The following is a 22330-nucleotide window of genomic DNA, read 5'->3' as shown; positions in this document are numbered from 1 at the left end:
TTTTTAAAGAATCCGTATAACTTTATTTGTACGCCCGTATTCTACGTTTATTGAATCAAATCCGTATAAAATACGGACGTTCCGTATTGGTTGCCATGTATGTCTTGTTCCTGAATTTACCCGTGATGTGCACTTTAAAGGAGGAAAAAAATCACGTATTGCGCCTTTAATCCTGTGATAAAGCTGGAGCTTCGTTCACGCAGTTGATATTTCGGAAGCAGCAGCGTCAGTGAATTTCCGCATGTCGTCCTTTGACGGATGGTGATTCTGTCCAATGAGCAGCAGGGGAAATGTTACGAAATGTTGCAACCTCAGCCAATCAGTGCAGAGGACGCGTGTGGTGTGGGCGGGGAGAAGGGCGGTGACTGTAGATGTAGGGTGTCGCCGGCCGCGGTGGCTCCATTCGAAGGCGACGGCGGTCGTCTAGCTGTTTGTCGGCTCGCGTACAAATTAGAAAATAATAATAATTAAAAAAAAAAAAAGCCTACAACAACAACGGAGAAATAAAAGGCGTTTGAGGCTTTTCGGACTGTGATCCGGAGGAGAGAGTGAGATGACGACGCGGTGGTGGTAACGGTGATAAACGCCCGGCTGTGAAGAAAGAGTGAAGGGGTTTCGGAGAGAGGGAGCCATTTTGTCCTGAACTGTGTGGGAGCAGAGAAAGAAAGCAGGAAGGTGGATTATTTTTTATTTCAAGACCGCTTTTTCTGAACTGTTCCTGAGGGCTAACGCCAACAACAAGAGCAGAAAAAATCACCTCAGAGTTTAAGAAAGAGAGCGCGGCTTTTAGCTCGCGCTACAGCAAATTAGCCAAGCTAGCGTTAGCTTAGCTTCAAGCTAACCAAGAAGAATTCGCTTCACAACAGGAGCAACCGCTGTACAGTATTGGTGTTGTTTGGGATCCCCTCCTCCTCCCTCCCTTTCTCTCTTTCTCTCTGTGTCCCTTCTGTAGTGTTTTAAAAAACACAACATGGCGAAGAAGACGTACGACTTGCTGTTTAAGCTTCTCCTGATCGGAGACTCCGGTGTGGGGAAAACCTGCGTGTTGTTCCGCTTCTCAGACGACGCCTTTAACACCACCTTTATCTCCACCATAGGTGAGGAACACCTTAGTCTCACACCTTCACACGAGTCCGTTTTTCACGTTTCAGTCAGTGGCCCTTGGAAAGCGGTTTTCTTCAAGGCCGCAGTCCAAATCGATGTGAAATGGCTGTCTAGGGCACTAAGTAGGGTGGAAAGGCCGTTATCACTAGGCGCACTATGTAGGGAGGACGGACCCGAATGGAACACTTTTCCACACCATACTGTCTACTTGAGTTTAAAGATGCTATATGGATTTTTTTTTTCTTCAATCATTTGAAAAGTGCAGGGCTAGAAATTCATGTTTGTTTGTTTTTTTTCACCAGCCAGCCGGACTAGTTACCTTCCAAAGTAACTCGCCAAAATTTGTTCATGTATGAATTTTATTTCTGTCAAAAATAACAAGAGTAGTTACCATTGTTCATGACTAATGTGCATTTATTTCAAGACCTAGGTATTTTGATGTTTTTTTTTTTTTTTTACCCTGTCCACACTAGGGAATTTGTACCGATACGATACTATTTTCGTACCGCAACACCTGTCCACGCTAGCAACTATAGACCCTTTTCAGTCACGTGACCTTCGTAAACGCGACCACCATTTTGGACATGTAGCGGACTTCGGCTCGAATTGGTTTGAATGCGAGGAAGGCGACAAACGGAGAACATACAAGAAAAAGGAGAGAGATGCAGAAAACACCTTCGCTATCCAGCGACGTAGGGCATTTACAGGGCGAGCAGAGGGAGAAATAACAGTAACGACACATTAGCAACGCCGTACAGAAATAACGGTTTATGGCACAGACCCTTTCGGTTCTCGCTCATCTAGCTGCTACAATGACTGCTTAGACTGCAACAATAATACCTAACACACATTTAAGTATCCGTCGTAAAGACGTGAGACTCGTCGAGTGACGAGTGTGTTCATTGATAAGCTAACACAATCTAAAAGTAGACATACCATCACACTGCCCTGGCGCTGTGTACAGTTTACCTTCTACAGTTTGTGCACTCGCTATTTGCCATTACTTTCTCCAACCCAGTGTTACAGATTACAGGGAACGGCCTGGATTTAAGAGACAAATACATGTTCCTCTTGTTTTGAACACTTATTTGTAGGCAGTGCTTAATTTGTAAAGTGGGAGGTCCCGGAGCGCAGAGGATGAGCGGCTCCGGTGCGGAAAAAAAGGGGGCGGGGCGCTGCGCTTCTGGGCATGTTTTGTAATAACACTGCAAATTAAGTTCATCTGCAGATATTTTGTGGATGTCGTTTCATGAGAGAAATCACCAACAAGGCAGATATCAAAATCAGACATTAACACTAAATAAACTTGCATTTTTTTAAATTTAATTATTTGGGTTTTTTTTTTTGTTACATAGTCAAAAGAGGTGTCGGATCACCGGATCCAGTGTAAATAGCTGCCGGAGCCAACGCCTGAGGTTCCGGAGCGCACTCCGGCTTGATCCCCCTCAAATTAAGCGCTGTTTGTAGGACATTGCCTCTGATCTGTCCTACAGTCTACCAACAGCAAAGGAACACCACGCTAGCTAATGTCGTTAGCTAATAGCTACTACAGAAGAACAAAGAGGTTACAATGGGTTATTTTAGCCTATTTGGTTACACACTCGCCGCCATAGAATGTTAACAGCAATGTAATGCCTTTTCTGGCTAATTTTATTCGTCTTACCTCCAACAAAGTGGTCACTACACAAGCGCTGGTATGCCGAGGGCTGCCAATCTGTTAATTTTTTTTAATGGCCGCTATCCATCTTCTCCGTCGGGATCCGATAAAATGATAACCCTTGCCTTGTTTGTTGATGGTTACTACATCCAGGTGCACAACAATATAGTGGCATGATGGAAGTCTTGCTGAAAATAAACACTTTTTTTGCTGCCGTTCCTCAATGCTGGCTGTGGTAAACTACTGGTAGTACACGTCCAAAATGGCGGCCACGTTTGTCGTGACGTCACGTGAAAAGGGTCCATAGAGGGCTGCCGCGTGACGTCCCCGTACCGCGTGACTTTGTTAGGGCGCCATATTGGAAGACCAAGTACATACATACTCACACACAATACAAAAACTACGAGCGAGAGTGAAGTGATATTACAGCTGTTGTGAAGTGACACGATGGCTGATAATTCTGGTTCTGTGCGTATATTACCAGCTGCAGAAAGGGCACGGTATGTGGAGAAATTGGCTGTGATAGATGGGTTTGACCCATATGATAAGACTCGGGGCAAGGGAAAATGGAAACATAAGGATCTTTGAATTATTTGGACATGGGGAAAAACTATATTTAAAATCCAAAGAGTGATGGAGGGAGGAAAATTAAAACAAAAAGAAATGAAATGTATAACATAAAATTAAGGATGTTTTTATTCAGTAAACATTTAAAAAAATGTTCTACAACACTCTAGCCTAGTGACTTACCAGTAACAAAATGGTCTGAACATATTCTGTACTGCTGTAGACTTGAAGTATTCAGATCCGCTCTGCATAAAGCAGCTAAATCCTCTCTCTGTCTCCTGGCAGAAAGCTCCTTGGTTTGCTCCCCTTGTGTCTCAATCACAGGTGGTATTCTGTAGAAAGACTTCTTTTCACCTTTCCCATCAGCTTTGTTAGAACCCTAACACAGCACAAAAGTTTACCATTGTAGGTTTTCAATGAATCAAGTGCCTCGTGGGTTCACATACCGTGTGCTGCCATTATTTCCCCCTAATCATGAGTTTGTTGGTCTTCCAATATGGCGCAGGGTTTGTTTACTTCCGGTTTCGGGTGACATCAGTGCAAGGGGTCTATACCGGTACTGTAGCGGTATAACTGTATCGGTACGAAACCCACAAATGTATGGGTTTCGTATCGGTACTGTAGCGCTTCGCTGTAGTGTGGACAGATGAAGAGGTTCTGTATCGATACAAATATAATGCGCAAAGTCACACACCTCAATCGATGTCTTCGCTGAATAAAATAGTGAAGAACGGAGATTCGTTTTCTTTGTTTCTTTCTCAACTGCCTCACGTATTTTATGATTCGACTGAATAAATGACCACCAGAAATAGACTGTACATTGACAACAAAAAGCGCGCACATGTTTCATCCACCATATTCTCAGAAGGAAGTTACTCGGTAATAGGGGTGGGTATTGCCAAGGACCTCACGATACGATACGCATCACGATACTTGAGTCACGATACAATATTGCGATATCAAAATATTGCGATATTCTACATAGTTCACTGAAAAATGTAAACTGCATTATGCATCTTAAAATCCGAGTTGTATGTACATCAGATGATGGTGATAATTCATGGGACAAACTGAGTCAAAACAATGTAATTCAAATTATCCATGCCATTTTATTGTAACTATACAAGCGCGAGTTACAACATATTTGCAGGAAAAACACGCAGAAAAGTGCAGTGTGCATCTTAAGGCCAATTTATGCTGACAACCCAGTCCTCGCAGACAGTGTCTGCGTAGCCCCCCCACCTTCGCAGACGCTCTGCGCGCACCTCCCAAAAATTGTGACCACCGCAGAAGCCTCGCAGACAAGAGGGCTCTGATTGGTCCACTCTACATCCGCTGTACACGCACTTCCGCTTCCCTACTTTCCCGGTTTTTGTTTTCACGACCGGCATTTTTAAAAGCACGAGCGAAGATGGAGCAGCATGAAGAGCGGTTGATTGAGGAAGTACGTACATCTATACGACTCCAGTTCTAGTCATTATAAAAAAAAAAGTTCTAGTCATTATAAGTAACCAGAGGATAAACACTCCACTAACCACACCCACCAACTACTCCTAGCGACTTCGCGCCCCCTTGCGTTGTGGCGGTGAATAACATCGCGCACGCCTATACTCCCCGCTCAATGATAAATTACAACTGTCTGCGAAAAGCTATCTGCGAAAGCCTTGTCGCAAGAGCATGCAGAAGCCTTTAGTCTCCCTGAGCACAATTATAAAACAAAGGGCAGTGTGGGTCAGTGTCCACACACTGAAACTGAATTGAAACCTCAGTGAATCATGTTTCTTCTGGACTTTGAGTAAATACTCAAAATAAAATGCAGTGTGTCACACACACTAAAATTGAAAATGCAAAATAAAGTGCAGCTTCTTGCCTTTGGCCTTAAATGACAAAATTAAGTTCACGGTGAGAGTAAGTCACACATCACTGAAGTAGACGGGAGGACTTTGGCGCTGTCCAGTGTAGTTTGCTTCGGGTCGGGTTTCGGTGGCTCCGGCTGAGCTAATATGTCGGGGTGGTGTCGTGCTAAGTAAGTTCGCAAGTTTGTTGTGTTACCTGAATATCTAATTGGAGCGAAACAGGTTTTGCAAAGTGCGTACTCTTTGTCCAGCTCACTTTTTTTTTTTTTCTCTCTCCTTTCCTTTGGAATCCAAAGTGCCTCCAAACATCTGCCTTAAAGTTCGGCGGCGTCTCTAGGTTTATGTTAACAGCCATGCTTGCTTGTTTTTTTCCCTCACTGCAACCACTGGGGGAAAAAAGAAGACAGAGTGCCTTCCAGTGAGGTAGCGGCACAGTGACACCTTGCGGAGCGGAGGTGCGGAAGTCGTACTGGATTTACAACCCGTCTGAAACATGATTTATTATTTGAAAAAAATATCGATATTGAATCGGAAGACACGGTATCGCGATATATCGCCGTATTGATATTTTTGCCCACCCCTACTCGGTAACCACGGAAACATTTCTCGCTAGTGTGGACAGATGCACTAAACTGTACCGGTATACTTTGTATCGATACAGTTATACCACTTTCGTACCGGTATATGTGAACACAGCATTTGTTGCACACTTTACAAACTGGCATTTGCTGTTCCATTTCCTCCTCGCGATATCCAAAAAAATGCCAGATGACTGACCCATTACTAGTTCTTTTAGGAACCAATTCGTCTGCTTCCGTTTTTAATTTGTTGCTGAAATTGACAGCGCTTACACGGTAGCCTGTGCAGCACCAGAGATTGCACGAACTGAGTCAGCGCTGGAAACCGAAACTAGGAAATCTTCCCACAAGTTCCTTTCAGCACCGAGATGTCGCCCGGGATTGGTTGGCGAGTGTGTGACTTTTTTTTTTTTTCAAACCCTTAGGCAGCCTCTCACGTTACTGCCTGAGGGACAGGGAGAAAACCACCGGAAAAGGTTTTAAACAAACACAAGTCGGCAGATGACCATAAAATACTCGATAGTTATGATATAATAATTTCATGTATCTCGCACAGAATTTTCGGAGATATATCGAGTATAGTCGATATATCGCACAGCCCTAGTCTGAATCTTCGCTTCATATATATATATATTTTTTTATTTTCAACTAGCCAGCCGGGCTGCCTAGTGACAGGAATTACCCGCCAAGTGACACATTAAGTCGCCTCGGGCGACCGGACCACCGCGAATTTCGAGCCCTGAAGTGTATATAGGACGTGACGCATCATAGTTTAAAGTGCACATCACGGGTAAATTCAGGAGCAAAATCAATAATTCTTCTATTTTATATTAAACTTCGGTCAAATATCTGCCACATTTTGTGCATTTTTTTTTTTTTTTTTTTTTTTAAAACCTTGTGCAATACCAGAAAAATTCAGTTGAATTCAAGGCATTTGAGGCGAATTGGTCCGCCTCTGAAAAAACTTGGCATCTGGATTTCCCGGGAAACATTGATCACATGCGGGATGCCAAATTTCTTCGTTATCGCGTAATTATTAAAATACTTAACAGGTGTTTCGTAGAAGCGTGTAGCAACACCAGTCATGATGGGATTAGTACTCATCGTTTCGCAAAAGACTGGACAATGAGCGAGAAATGGGAGCGCTTCGTACGAGGTGCCCGGAAGCCGAGAACCAAGCAGAGCTGAGAAAAAGACCAAGAAAATCAGCAATTCACAAGTTGACTGTTGCCAGGATAAGAAATTCTGACATCTCATTATATTCTTCATCCGAGGGTGAAGTAACATTGCGCTCAGGTGACAATTCCATATTTCAACGCAAAATCGCTAGCTGCTAAACTTGGTCTACACAGGCTGTGCACTGAAACCGTGCAAAGCTCTCGCAGCCTGCTGACGCTTCCGCAGGTGACGTCACGACTCAGGCTCCAGACTCCCTTGGGATTTTTCCAGACACATTTTATTTATTTTTCTGGTCTAGACAGATGGCCTTGTTCAAAATTACCCTTCTGGATGTGTGTGTAAAGGGACATGCCTTGAGCTTGGTGAAAATGTTCCATGGTTGACCACCGTTTGGAAAACTGGCTTCTTGTCTGGGAATGCTTGTGTTTTTGGATGCACTAGTGCAAGTCCTGCTTGTGGAATCACAGGTAACCCATGCTGACGATTTGTATAAGATGTATGTACTGTATACAAATTTAATATAAAAAAGTAAATAAACGATTGTCCAAATTTCACAAATAAAGCTTAGATTGCAAGAAAACAAGTGTGCTTGCCAGTTTCTTGCATGTATTTGGTCATTTTAAGCATATTTTAGCCATTTTTGGGTACCCAATACTCTTTTTACCTAAAAAAATAATCTTGCTCTCACCCAAAATCTAGTTAGTGATTTTCTTTACGCCTCGAATGTTATCACATTTTGGTTTATTTACAGTTGTTCCAGAGCCGGTTTGGGATTGAAAATTGCCAACGCTTTTCCCTGCTTCGTCAGGTGTGTTTCTGATTGGCTGCTGTAATATTGTACCCTCCCCCGCTTAGCTTTGATTTGTCGGACTACTTTTGCCTGAGTAAGGCTACATCCACACGACAACGGCAACAAGATTTAAAAATATATATATATCGCGTCCACATGGGCAACGGATCAGTAAAATATCAGGTCCATATGGCAACGCAACGCTTGCTGAAAACGATGCAATACACATTCCACACCTCTAGGTGCGCTGTAAGACGGTCCCATCGGAGACACCAGAATAATAGAAGTAAGGACGCATGCGCATAAACTATTATGCGCGAGACTTCATATTAGCCACAGTCAGAAAAATCTGTTCGTAAAATGACGTTATAATGACCAAATACAATGAAAAGTATTTTTCCAGTCTCACCTGTGAAAGGTAATCCCATGTGATCTCGTTTGGACGGCAAACCTGTTGGTACAGTTAAACGCAGCACATGAATGAGGCATCTTTATTCTCCGCTTTGACCCATCCAATATGGCGGCGAGGATGACGTATGATTCTACACGGAAAGCGGCGTCTTTAATGGTCCGGAATAAATTGAATGCTATACGTTGATGGATTAATTTGTTCTTCTACACCCTTTTTGAGGAATGTATTGTAGGACTTAAACCAACATCTGAAGAAGTGAGATCGCTCCTTTTTTTCCCCTATTTTTGCTGGTGGGATTGACTCTGCCCTAAGGGCTATATTCTCTCTCTCTCTCTCTCTCTCTCTCTCTCTCTCTCACTTTGCACCATTACACAATAAATATTCACAGTGAAAATATTTTGTAAGCGCGTTTCATGAACCAAGTTATAGGATTTGTTGACAACTCGCATCGAGTTCGTTACACTTCTACCCGGCGTGAAGCACATGTGGTTGTGACGTCATCGTAAACAAATCCGTTCTACTCATCCAGACGACTTCGCAACGGCGCCGTTGCCAGATCTTTCCACTCTGGAACCTGTTCTCAAAAGATTTCGTTTTGGGGCACCCAAAACGCCGGTGCTGTGTGAACGCCAGGCCGAAACGATAAACAATTTTATCAGATTCACCTGAATCCGTTGCCGTGTGGACAGGGCCCAAGTGTGTTTGGGATTATCTATTGTTCGTAACGGTCCAATCAGCTTCGAGATAACGTTTGGTTTCGGGTTTCCTGTGGCGTAATGTACTCGCTTCTGTCCAGGTTTTCTATGGCAAGAAGTTTGGCCTATTGCTTTTCGTAATTAAATGATGAAATTTATACTATTAGTTAAATATTTTGTATTGAAATACTTCCTGGATATCCTTAGACATTCTTCTTTTGCCTGGTGGGTTTAAATCTGGAAGAATCCTCGTTTTTAGTGAAAAAAAAATTAGGTGGAAGCAGAGTGACTTGGCGCGGTGGTTCGCTGGAGTATGGGTACCCGAAAATGGCTAAAATACGCTTAAACTGAACAAGTGCGTGCACGAAATGGTAAGTACACTTGTTTTCTTGCAATCTAAGCTTTATTTGTGAAATTTGGATGGACAATCGTTTATTTACTGGTGTAGTGGTTAGCACGGTCGCCTCGCAGCAGGAAGGTTCTGGGTTCGAACCCAGCGGCCGGCGAGGGCCTTTCTGTGTGGAGTTTGCATGTTCTCCCTGTGTCTGCGTGGGTTGCCTCCAGGCATTCCGGTTTCCCCCACAGTCCAAAGACATGCAGTTAGGTTGATGTGGGGCGGCCTTGAGCAAGGTACCGAACCCCTGACTACTCCCCGGGCGCTCTGGTGTGGCTGCCCACTGCTCTGTGCGTGTGTGTTTTCACTGCTTCAGATGGGTTAAATGCAGAGGATGAATTTCACTGTGCTCGAAGTGTGCATGTAACAAAGGTTTCTTCTATTTTTTTGTTAATTTGTATACAGTACATCTTGTACAAATCGTGAGCCTGGGTTACCTGTAGTCAAATCGGAATTACAAGTGTCATGTTGAAGTGATTTTTAGGACTGGAATGGTGTCAGTATCTATGCATAAACATAATTTCGCGTGGAACATATTGGTGGAACATGTGTATATATTTTTTATTTATTATTATTTTTTTAATCTGTTTTGGTCTTGTGAATGCACACACAAGCAGCTCATGATGGTTGCAGTTACATACTGCTTTCCGCTACTGAAACGGTCCTTTTCTCCACCACGTGATGAACAACGGTTGAAGGTCGTCCCAATTCTGGGAAGCTGGTATATCGGAATTATTTCCCGCTTGAAATTGAGTCGTTTACGCGTTCGGATGTAACTTCAAATTTATCATAATTCTGATAGCATGTGAACACAGCGCTAGTCAGTGCGATCCTAGAGGGCGGAGCTTTGTGAGCGCGGGTTCAAGAGGTTAAAAAGGCAAATTTGTTACACATACTAGTGCAACGATATCGGGGGATAAAATGGACTAATCTTAGTGTGCCTTTAAATGTGGTGTTTGTTCTGGAGTTTATTTATTTTTTGAGAAGACAGATTTTGTTAGGCATGGATGATGAACTCAAGGCACGGAAACTGTGTATGTTTAGTTTCCTGTAGTAGCTCGCATGCTCTCTCTAACGAAAAGGTTTAATTGGTGTCGTCATTGGTTAAACCTTCTGAACACTCCACACACTGAATATCGAGGGTTCTGATTTGTCCGAGGGTTCTGATTTGTCCAAGGGTTCAAGGTAAGTTTACTGTCTTTTTGTTCCAATGGCACGAGCCAAAAACAACAAAAATCCCAACTCCTTTATCTGAATTCGTGTTTCAGTTTTTAAAGGAACTCTCCAGCCTGAAATAGTTGTTAATACTGGTCGGGGGTTTTTTTTTTTGGATTTGGTTATTACTTTGTGTCTTACCATGTTATCGTAAGATTCCTGCAAGATGTAGTGCCCTTAAAGGGCTGATGACATGAACATGACTCTATGCAATTTCTTAAATAAACTATACAACATGGCAAACATGTTAGATTTCTGTTATAATTACGTGAAAAGAAGCTGTTGTTACGCAAATATCCAACTTTTAATTGCACAGCGCAAGAAAACTGGGTCCGTGGCTCGCGGCCATGTTGTGACGTCAGCGGAAGAACACACTGCGGTTCACTGGCTGTTCTACTCTGGTTCTACTCAATGGAAATGGCGCATGAAAACGCCGGTGAACTCTCTAGTGCTAGCTCTTCCTCTTCTGCGAGTCTAGAATTGTTGATCTCTTCCGAATAGAATCTGATAGCCTACCCTCTTTACCCTTTGCCTCTCGTTGCTAGGCGGCAGTTACATGAAAGCCGCAAGCTTTCACAAGCAAATACATGACTGATATCACGCCGACTTTGATTACATTTATGATTATCATGTAGAATCTATAGCTCTACGTACCTTTATCTTATGTCGTTTCACAACACGTTCTGACAGGAGGACTGTCTTTGGATCCGGCATAGCTACTAGTAGACCCCCTCCGGAATACTGGCAGTGTTGCCAGATTGGGAGGTTTCCTGCCCAGTTGGGCGGTTTCAAGTACATTTTGGTGGGCTTTGAACATATTTTGGGCTGGAAAACTTCAGCAGTATCTGGCAACACATACTGCTGACGTTTTCCAGCCCAAAATATGTTCAAAACCCACCAAAATGCACTTGAAACCTCCCAATCTGGCAACACTGTGCAGGCACTGCTGATGGTAGTAACACACGTTTGTGCTGAACTGAACACCCAAGAGATTCTTTTAAGCTGGGAAGGGTGTCAAAACAATCCAAATCGAAGTGTTCAGAGCACAGGACGGATGTTGGTGAGGGCTCCCACTTGTCACGAGTGCGCCTGACTTGCTTCACCCACTGCGCATGCAGCTCGGGATCTCTGGGAAACTTGAATAAACTTACCCCATCCTTGTGGGTTTTGGAGCAAAAGCCGGCAACACAACGTGAAGGCATAATAACTTGTGTGTATATATATAAATAAAATGCGTATATATGTATGTATAATAATGTCTAATAAAAATACTAATAATGACAAACTGAACACCTGTCACATCAACAACAAACTGGTAAGTGAGGAGGAAGGTTCTTTCGCTGACATCCTATAGCTCCTCCTCCTCTTTCGTCTCCTGGGTGCTGCAGCCCTGCCAAATTTGCCCAAATAGCCGTGTTTTTTATCATAACTTGTAAAATAGGCGCCTTCGTGAATTAATATATGGATCATCGGGAATTACTTTTTGTTATAAAACCTCGCCAAAGATGTCAAAAACGTGTCATCAGCACTTTAATACGACCTTGTTATTGGTAGTGTAACATTTTAAAGTTTTTCCGTAATTGATGCGCGATGGCGATCGTGTATGTGGCTGTTTTTGGAGTTTACATGTGAGGAAGTGATGGAGCTGAAGGACTAAAGCACTGCTGAATTGCAATTAAGAATTAATTTTTTTAACATAACTGCTTAAGGTAGTGAACTCGTCATGTAAGGGGGGGAGCATGTACAAATTTAACGTTTGAGATGTAATGTTAGACTAGTTCTCTCATTCCCCAGTCCCTCCCTTGTCGACTTCCACCAACGCCATTATTAAAAAAAATGTTCTGTTTCTGGTCCACCGGCCGGGTGAGTGCCGTTTGTGCGGGTTTTTTTTTTTTTTTTTAAACGGCGGTTTTTCGACTTTTTTTTTTTTTCGGGTTCATAAATCTAAAATCGAACTTGACATTTCCGCATTCCCAGGGCTTTCCACTAAGGCTCATACTAGCCAGCCATGACAAATAAGTAGCCAGCCGGGGGGGAGTAAACACAAAATAAACTCCTGTGCACGCAGTTCCCAGGATTAAATGTATTTTCCACAGACCATTTATTTATTCACTTTACTCAAATACAAAGTAAAATTGCAGTAAATCTTTTCTTTTCTTGCGTATTGCATCATGAGGCGTTCCTGGCTTGTAAATCTCTTATTTTCGGTGCATGACACATTCACGCAACTGAGCATGCTATGAATTAACAACAACAGCGGTCTGCAGTGGCGGCTACACAATTACACACTCAGCCAACATTTCTCCATTTGTGTATGAAAATACACTCCAACCACTCAGTTTGGTTTCATTTACAACCAACGGTGTCTTTTGATGCCAGCACATAATTGAACGAGAGAAGACTGGTTTACCGGAGACAAAATAAGCGTTCTCTCTGCTTCTGTTCCCTCCGACGGCCCCGACACAGTACTGCCTCCGCCGAGTGCGCGCACACGCCGCATTTCGGGGCCGCGGATGAGTTACTCTCCCTTGATCAACGAAGTCGGTGGGGAATTTGTGGTTATCGGTACAAACGGCGCGAATCACAACTTAAATGAGTGCGGTTCAGTTTGACATTCAGTCCGTTCGATAAACATTTAATTTTATTAAAATCAAAAATTTAATATTTAGAGCCTGTGGGCTACAAAAATAAGTCATTAAAGTAGCCGGCTGGACTTAATTGTGTAGTTGGCTGTCTGGCCGGCAGCCGGCGCTTGTGGAAAGCCCTGCATTCCGCGCAGAATATAGAACTGAATCAGCTCTGCGCATGCGCCGTGCGGCACAAAAAAATGGCAGCCACCATGAAGGAAGGAGATCCGGAGTTTTCAAACATTTGCTTAAGTGTGAAATCGCAAAATGGTATTTTAGCGAACAACAAAATAGTAAAGATTCAGAAAAACAAATCATTCAGTGATCATTTTAATAGTGTAATTTCATCCGAACTAGGCCTAACGGCCGATTTAGAGCTACAAAAAGTCCGTGTGTCGGATATTTTAAGTACCTTTTTGTAAAAGTTTTGCAAATGTTGCAGTCAGCATTTAAAATGCTAACTTAGTTTTTGTACAAGTTTCAGTTGATTAAACTGTCATTTTATTAAATGTCTGCTTTTGTAATAAAGTACTGAAAGAAAGCAAACACAGCATTGCGATTTCTTATCCATCCATATATAAAGGAAAAAAATCCCTCCCTCCCCGACTGAATTTTTTTGCTCACCCGGGGGACAGGAAACGGATTTTTTTTTTTTAAGGATGGCCCAAGGACGCAGGTTTGCTGCTGGTATCTACTATTCATTCATAAGCCTCCATCTTGTGAGCCGATAGAAAGCGAGTGGGCGAGGCCGTCAGCTAATTTGAGGTTCTAATTAAGTAATTATTACTCCGCTCTTTAACTGTTCAGCAGTTTTCTTAGTGTTGCTTTTGAAAGTCATGGCAAATTGTCGACTGCTGGTGTTAAAATTGTAAAATGTGCATGAAATGAAGTGAACTACACGCTAAACCGAGTCATGTTGACGAGTTTGATTTTTCGCCAGTGGATGAAAACATTTCCCCTTGTTTTTCAGGTGCCAAAACTTTTTTCATACTTTGTGTTGTCCACAGATCTCCAAGCATTTTTTTTTGGGGGGGGAGGAGAGACTTTCCGACAGATTTCCTGTAGAGGTAACGTTTCTGGGTTGCCAGATGTGACTGGTTTATGGCGTTCCGTGAAATATTTTCCTGAAGTGGACAGTAAATCTGTAACTCTTGGTTCCTGATCAGCAAGCATGGGATACTCACGATTTTGCCAAATTTGGTGCATGTGAGAGTGAGTGAACACTATTGTTTCAGTGCCCAGCTGATTTTAATGTCCGGTTCTCCTGAGAACATCAGGTTTACGATCCTACGTTGGCGTGTGATTACACGAGCACCATCGTGACTGGGAATGATGACATGGTGGCATTCCCCCCACACACAAACATACACGCGCGCGCGCGCACACAGAGCAGTGTTTGTTTTGGAAACATCTCTGCTTTCTGTGCACCATACAATTAAGTTAGAGGGGAAAAAAAACAATCCCACACTGTCATTCAAGGATTATAAATTCTGCAATGTAGAGTATGGTACTCCGTTATCATGGCCACTTTGGAAAATTGTGGTCCGTTCAGGAAGGATGGCGTCTTTGGGAAGAGCTTGCACTTTTGAGATAAAGGTTGGACAGCTGTCCTCAAAGAGACCTTGGGACTTGACACAATTCCATTTCCAGTTAAATTTTCAGACACTTCTACTAAGGATTCCTTCTCAGGTACTTTTATTTTGGATATTTATTTATTTATTTAAATTCACCTTTGTGTGTATGGGTTCCTTCTGGGTTCTCCAGTTTCTGACATCCCCAAAACAAGCCATTAGGTGAATTTGGTGAGTTCTAAATTGCCCCAAGGTGTGAACATGTGTGCTGGTCTTATCCAACACACGTATTCCCGCCTCATTCCCAGCTTTTCTGGGTTAAGCTCCGACTCGGAGACCCAATAAAGAGCTTCCTGAAAATCATAATCTCATCACAGCCCCATAATTCTGTGTGCTGCTGATGTCGTTCACTACCATATTCCTTCTCTCGTGTACTGACTGATTGAAAAACACCAATCGGCAGTGCTTCTATTCAGCCATGCCCACAAGACACCGAGGTTTTTCTAGAAAAATTTAGTATGAGGGAGCGAAGCGACCGGGGGGGTTGTCTGTTCCCCCCTCCGCCGTGCGAAGCCTTTGAAAAATTGAGGCTACAATGGCACATTCTGAGGCTATCTGAGGGGGAAATTGTAACAAATTGTCAACGTTGAAAAAGAAAGAAGTAATCGTCTTCTGCCCCGGACAGTCTTTGGCTTTCTTCCGTTTCGTGCCGCGGGACGACATCTTTAAATGCCCAAGTGTCAACAAAAACAACTCGCGAACTACTACTGTCAAAAGCTCCCGCGCCAGTGGGTGAAAGGTCATTCAGTCTCGAGAAATCTCGCTCTACAAGTCAGCTGACCTTGTACGTAACCCATGTCAAATCTCACGAGAGCAGCCGCGACAAGTAAACAACATGGGGCCTCAGTCTGGAAACCGCCAATTCGGGTTGTTTTTGCACCGTCTGGCGGTGTATCTACTACGATTGGAATATTTTTGGAGTAATTATAACGTATTTGATGATCAGACACATTGTCACGTGGTGTTGCTGGGATGTTTTCACGGAGAAAAGATGGTTTTGAGAAAGATTGCATGTTGCACAGTAGCATATAAGTGCATGGCCTAAGTGTGACTTGGGGTTCAATCGGCATTTCGGTAAGAGGGCGCAGCACCCCTGTTCCCCAGTTTAGACAAAAGCCTGAGATGGGAAAAGGTGAAACGAGCACCTCCTAAACGCGACGTGCAGTAAATAACTCACGAACGCCACGTTGTCGGCGTAACCCTTTCTCTTAGTATAGGGTGCTATTACTTTTGTCCTAATTCTCGTTTGTGTTTATCAACTTGTTCATTTTCAAGCCAAAATACTCTGAAGTGTCATTTGTGTGATGCAATTATATCGCAGACGTGCATTACGTCGAACAGGTTGGTTATACCTGATTTGTGGGTGGAGTTATAGTGATTTGCATAATTGTATGCCAAATTCCTTCCCCACCTCCTTGCTCATGACTTTCCATTTGGAGTAAATGATCGTTGCTATGAATGTTTTATTTGAAAAGTGTTAACGCTTTAGCCGTTGGTCTGCGTTCATCTCTGGGTCAAAAATCTCCGTCCTTTTCGCTCTACTTTTGCTTTCGGCCAAAATATTTCGATAACGTCCCGATCGCTTGAGATCAGAGGAAGTGGGTGGGGCTTTGTAAGGGAGCAGCGGTTGATGTTAACTTGCAAAGCTCCAATGCAAAATGCGGTACAGTCAATGTAAGTGGGTATTGAGGTTTTTCACCCACGTGACCAAGTCATGTGATGCATCGTTAGGCTGCCATTTTGGACGTCACGGCTTGAATCAGTTTGAATGCGAGGAAGGCGACAAACGAAAACCATAAAAGAAAAAGGAGCGAGATGCAGAAAACACCTTCACTATCCAGCAACGTAGGGCATTTACAGGGCGAGCAGAGGGAGAGGTATTTGCAAAAATTGAGGTTAGCAGGCTTGGAGAACGACGTTTACCTGCTTCCACCAGGATTGTTCACTGAAGTACGGAGGTACACGAAGCCCTCGTCTTTACCTGACTTCGGCCCACATGATCTGTATACCTATGTCGTTAAAAACCCATCGCCATACACAGGTATTGATCTGAAAGCGTATGAGTGTTTGGATGCCTACAAATATTTTGTCAGGCTGGGTAACATGCCTACATCAGCGGGTCGTCCCTGGAGCCGGTGGTGGCCATCTTATTACAGCTAAGGTTTGTTCACATTTTCATTTACTTTCGGTCCTCAGGATAAACAAAATGTTATTAAATGTCATTGAAATAACTACTTAGTCTGTTGAGACATGGCCTGTTATAAATTTGCTGTTACCAGGCAATGACCAAGAACTGTATTATTAGGGTCAGTGTAGTTGTAGCAGTGTACTAGCAGCTAGCTGTTAGCACTAGCTAATGTCAACAACATAGTAGCTAGTATGTTACCGTAGCAATGTTTGCGTTCAGTCATTTGGATGACTGTTAAAACCTTTCAGTCTCAAGTTTTTCCTTTACTGTATTTACTAGTTTACTGTAATTATGATCCGGCAGTTATTTACACCGGATCCAGTGTAAATAGCTGCCGGAGCGCGCTCCGGCTTGCTCCCCCTCAAATTAAGCAGCTCGCTCCGGCTTGCTCCCGACACTCCGGGGGAGCAAGCCGGAGCGCGCTGCTTAATTTGAGGGTGAGCAAGCCGGAGCGCGCTGCTTAATTTGAGGGTGAGCAAGCCGGAGCGCGCTGCTTAATTTGAGGGTGAGCAAGCCGGAGCGCGCTGCTTAATTTGAGGGTGAGCAAGCCGGAGCGCGCTGCTTAATTTGAGGGTGAGCAAGCCGGAGCGCGCTGCTTAATTTGAGGGTGAGCAAGCCGGAGCGCGCTGCTTAATTTGAGGGTGAGCAAGCCGGAGCGCGCTGCTTAATTTGAGGGTGAGCAAGCCGGAGCGCGCTGCTTAATTTGAGGGTGAGCAAGCCGGAGCGCGCTGCTTAATTTGAGGGTGAGCAAGCCGGAGCGCGCTGCTTAATTTGAGGGTGAGCAAGCCGGAGCGCGCTGCTTTAATTTGAGGGGGAGCAAGCCGGCGCGCGCTGCTTTAATTTGAGGGGGAGCAAGCCGGCGCGCGCTGCTTTAATTTGAGGGGGAGCAAGCCGGAGCGCGCTGCTTTAATTTGAGGGGGAGCAAGCCGGAGCGCGCTGCTTTAATTTGAGGGGGAGCAAGCCGGAGCGCGCTGCTTTTAATTTGAGGGGGAGCAAGCCGGAGCGCGCTGCTTTTAATTTGAGGGGGAGCAAGCCGGAGCGCGCTGCTTTTAATTTGAGGGGGAGCAAGCCGGAGCGCGCTGCTTTTAATTTGAGGGGGAGCAAGCCGGAGCGCGCTGCTTTTAATTTGAGGGGGAGCAAGCCGGAGCGCGCTGCTTTTAATTTGAGGGGGAGCAAGCCGGAGCGCGCTGCTTTTAATTTGAGGGGGAGCAAGCCGGAGCGCGCTGCTTTTAATTTGAGGGGGAGCAAGCCGGAGCGCGCTGCTTTTAATTTGAGGGGGAGCAAGCCGGAGCGCGCTGCTTTTAATTTGAGGGGGAGCAAGCCGGAGCGCGCTGCTTTTAATTTGAGGGGGAGCAAGCCGGAGCGCGCTGCTTTTAATTTGAGGGGGAGCAAGCCGGAGCGCGCTGCTTTTAATTTGAGGGGGAGCAAGCCGGAGCGCGCTGCTTTTAATTTGAGGGGGAGCAAGCCGGAGCGCGCTGCTTTTAATTTGAGGGGGAGCAAGCCGGAGCGCGCTGCTTTTAATTTGAGGGGGAGCAAGCCGGAGCGCGCTGCTTTTAATTTGAGGGGGAGCAAGCCGGAGCGCGCTGCTTTTAATTTGAGGGGGAGCAAGCCGGAGCGCGCTGCTTTTAATTTGAGGGGGAGCAAGCCGGAGCGCGCTGCTTTTAATTTGAGGGGGAGCAAGCCGGAGCGCGCTGCTTTTAATTTGAGGGGGAGCAAGCCGGAGCGCGCTGCTTTTAATTTGAGGGGGAGCAAGCCGGAGCGCGCTGCTTTTAATTTGAGGGGGAGCAAGCCGGAGCGCGCTGCTTTTAATTTGAGGGGGAGCAAGCCGGAGCGCGCTGCTTTTAATTTGAGGGGGAGCAAGCCGGAGCGCGCTGCTTTTAATTTGAGGGGGAGCAAGCCGGAGCGCGCTGCTTTTAATTTGAGGGGGAGCAAGCCGGAGCGCGCTGCTTTTAATTTGAGGGGGAGCAAGCCGGAGCGCGCTGCTTTTAATTTGAGGGGGAGCAAGCCGGAGCGCGCTGCTTTTAATTTGAGGGGGAGCAAGCCGGAGCGCGCTGCTTTTAATTTGAGGGGGAGCAAGCCGGAGCGCGCTGCTTTTAATTTGAGGGGGAGCAAGCCGGAGCGCGCTGCTTTTAATTTGAGGGGGAGCAAGCCGGAGCGCGCTGCTTTTAATTTGAGGGGGAGCAAGCCGGAGCGCGCTGCTTTTAATTTGAGGGGGAGCAAGCCGGAGCGCGCTGCTTTTAATTTGAGGGGGAGCAAGCCGGAGCGCGCTGCTTTTAATTTGAGGGGGAGCAAGCCGGAGCGCGCTGCTTTTAATTTGAGGGGGAGCAAGCCGGAGCGCGCTGCTTTTAATTTGAGGGGGAGCAAGCCGGAGCGCGCTGCTTTTAATTTGAGGGGGAGCAAGCCGGAGCGCGCTGCTTTTAATTTGAGGGGGAGCAAGCCGGAGCGCGCTGCTTTTAATTTGAGGGGGAGCAAGCCGGAGCGCGCTGCTTTAATTTGAGGGGGAGCAAGCCGGAGCGCGCTGCTTTTAATTTGAGGGGGAGCAAGCCGGAGCGCGCTGCTTTTAATTTGAGGGGGAGCAAGCCGGAGCGCGCTGCTTTTAATTTGAGGGGGAGCAAGCCGGAGCGCGCTGCTTTTAATTTGAGGGGGAGCAAGCCGGAGCGCGCTGCTTTTAATTTGAGGGGGAGCAAGCCGGAGCGCGCTGCTTTTAATTTGAGGGGGAGCAAGCCGGAGCGCGCGCTCCGGCAGCTATTTACACTGGATCCGGTGTAAATAGCCGCCGGATCATAATTACTTGAGACTGAAAGGTTTTAACAGTCATCCAAATGACTGAACGTAAACATTGCTACAGTAACATACTAGCTACTATGTTGTTGACATTAGCTAGCTTGACCTTCAAAATGGCGGACACCGGGGAGTCACGTGACCCTGTGACGTCAGGTGAAATACCTCAATACGGACAGCGTAGCATCATGTAAGGAGGAGGATGATGGTATTATATCGCACTAGATCATCTGGTGCGACCGAGGGGAAAAAAAATTTGTTTTTCCCTTCTCTTTTGGAGTTCTGTTTCCTGTCTCTTGGCTCTTTCTGTCTCTGGTGGAGTGGCTGATGCAGCTGCAATGGCTCAGCATCCTAAAATACCCACCGGAAACTCCCTCCATCCCTGGGATCAGCTTGCACATGCATATACACACACACACACACACACACACACACGGGCACAAACATAATTTATAGCACGGTGCACATTCATATTCAGCATTTTCATTTCGGTCACTGTGGTACGAGAACCTTTAAAAAATTTATTTATTTTTTTAAACATAAGAGTTGGAGAGCAGATGTTTTAGTGATTTGTGTGTGTTGCTCTCTGCTCTACTGGCCTTTTCGTAACATCTCCAGTTTCATCCTCAGCACATTCTGTTGCTCTGGTTGCAGTTATAGGGCGAATAAGTATGCGTCATACATGACCGGGATTTCAACACTGAAGATCAGTGCCCTTTTACCCATCAACCACGGGCTGATCTGGTTTCCCCCACTTTTGGAGCATATTTTGACACATGACTAAAGGTTTTACAGAGTAGGCTCCTGTAGATGGGTTACGAAACGTGCATAATCCTTTTAATAAGACGACATGTTTATGTGCTGGTCGCTCCAGTGTCTGAGGTAAAGCTGAGGGTTTTTGTCTAGTTTTAAGGAGAACGTAAAGGGTAGTGACGGAACGTCCGTTTATTGCTGCTATAATGTAAGTAAGAACAGGACAATGATCGACTTTGGGGTGGTAACTGCGGCTTCTCTTCAGCGCAGTCGTGTTCGTTTCTTCTATTTTAAGAAGGATTTGCTGATTTACGGGTAGCGTTACTGCGTTTCTCGGCGTTAAGTTTGGTGTGTGTGTGTCAGCATGTGAGCGCGTGCACTGGTGCTGTGTAACAGGAAACGAGCAGAATGACAGCTCTGTGCTGGAAGTGAGGCATCTGTAGAGCTTTTGTACAAGTTGAGAGAATGTGAGAAGCGGTGTCCTTTGACAGCTAACAGAGGTTAAACTTGGTGAGAGAGACGAGTGAAAACAATGCACGCCCAGTCAGGGCCATAGTCATTTGGACGTGCCATGATTTTTGGACTGTTTCCTGTGTACACTACTACAAAGTAAAGTGTCGACGTTCGCTTTCAGTTCAAGGAGTTCAACCAGAAAAAAAAAAAAAAATCACTTTTAGGAATTACAGCCCTATCGTCTATTTTGACAGGCCCCGAAGTAATAGGACAGTTGACCGAGATGCTGCTTGATAGCAGAGTGTGGTCCGTCTCCTTGTTGTTTCTTGACGGATTAGGGAGAGAAAAGGTCAAGTTGATTCCAGGTGTTTTGAATTTGCATTTGGCAGCTGTTCATAGGAGAAAACTATCAATAACTGATGAAATTTGCTAGTGGGTGCAGAGCAGCCTTTCTCAACTGGGGTGCTGTCAAAAATATATTCTAACATTGAAATAAAATGAATTAAAAGTTACACTAATGCAGATCATCGCCGCCTCATGCATCATCTCGATTTGTCTTGCGGCCCCCTTTCCCATGTCACAGCGTCACTGCCGGGGTCAGCGTGACTGCATATGTTTTATATGGGGGTGCCTTGGGAATTTGCATACTTCTGCAGAGACTCAGATTGTTGGCGCGCCCGCGTCTAAGATGCACTATTTCGAATAATGAACGCATTGTCGAGAGGGGCAGGGGCCAATATGGATGCAAGCATTTTATACCCTATTTGGAACGTTTCGTGGCGCGTTACAGACCCTCCAGGATTTCGCGATGTTGCGATTTGCAACTTCAACGCAAATTCAACCAATCCCCGAGTTCAGGGCGGTGTTGGATATAATTGCAATCACCGCAGCTTTCCCGCAAATTTGACCAATCGTTGGCGTCGTCTTGAGGTGACGTCGACAAACTCCCTTCCGCCTTACTTCCGGTGTTGCCAGATTGGGGGGTTTCAAGTGCATTTTGGCGGGTTTTGAACATATTTTGGGCTGGAAAACATCAGCAGTCAACAGCCAGCCTTATCAATATCAACACAGCACAATAAGTGACCTTTGATATCAGAACAGGTGGCTCATATCTTAGTTTTGAGTCTGTAAACTGCATACTAGGGATGGCGAAAACTAAAAAAAAAATCTTGACCGACCAGCGAGCCTCATTAGCCGGTTAAAGTCGGTTAACCTATGAGTTTAAACAGGGATGCAAACGGCGCGCCTTTTTCAGGGCTCGTGCAGATCCGATTTTTTTTTTTTTTTTTTTTTTTTTTGGGGTGGCGGCGTTGGAGTGTCTGAATGAATAATTTCATCAGAGTAAATTCTGTATTAAAATTACTACATAAGCAAATGCCGTTACAGTCCATGAAACAGGCGGCATCTGTGCCTTTAGTTTGTGTGGAGAGATATGATCTGCAGTAACATG

At 45.0% G+C, this 22330-nt stretch overlaps 1 protein-coding gene across 1 annotated transcript in view; it reads left to right on the top strand.

The window, feature by feature from the left end:
- The first annotated feature begins 362 nt into the window (after positions 1-362).
- The window catches only part of rab10 (RAB10, member RAS oncogene family), a 64392-nt gene continuing 42424 nt past the window's right edge, over positions 363-22330 (top strand). The window contains exon 1 of the mRNA XM_060913820.1: positions 363-1097. Coding sequence (XP_060769803.1) covers positions 971-1097 — 127 coding nt within the window. The 5' untranslated portion in view covers positions 363-970. The remainder of the gene's footprint in view (positions 1098-22330) is intronic.

Source organism: Neoarius graeffei, chromosome 2 (genome assembly GCF_027579695.1).
Source record: "Neoarius graeffei isolate fNeoGra1 chromosome 2, fNeoGra1.pri, whole genome shotgun sequence".
In the NCBI taxonomy this organism is placed as follows: domain Eukaryota; kingdom Metazoa; phylum Chordata; class Actinopteri; order Siluriformes; family Ariidae; genus Neoarius; species Neoarius graeffei.
The sequence above is the reverse complement of the archived record's forward strand: the minus strand, read 5'-3'. Positions and strand labels throughout refer to the sequence as shown.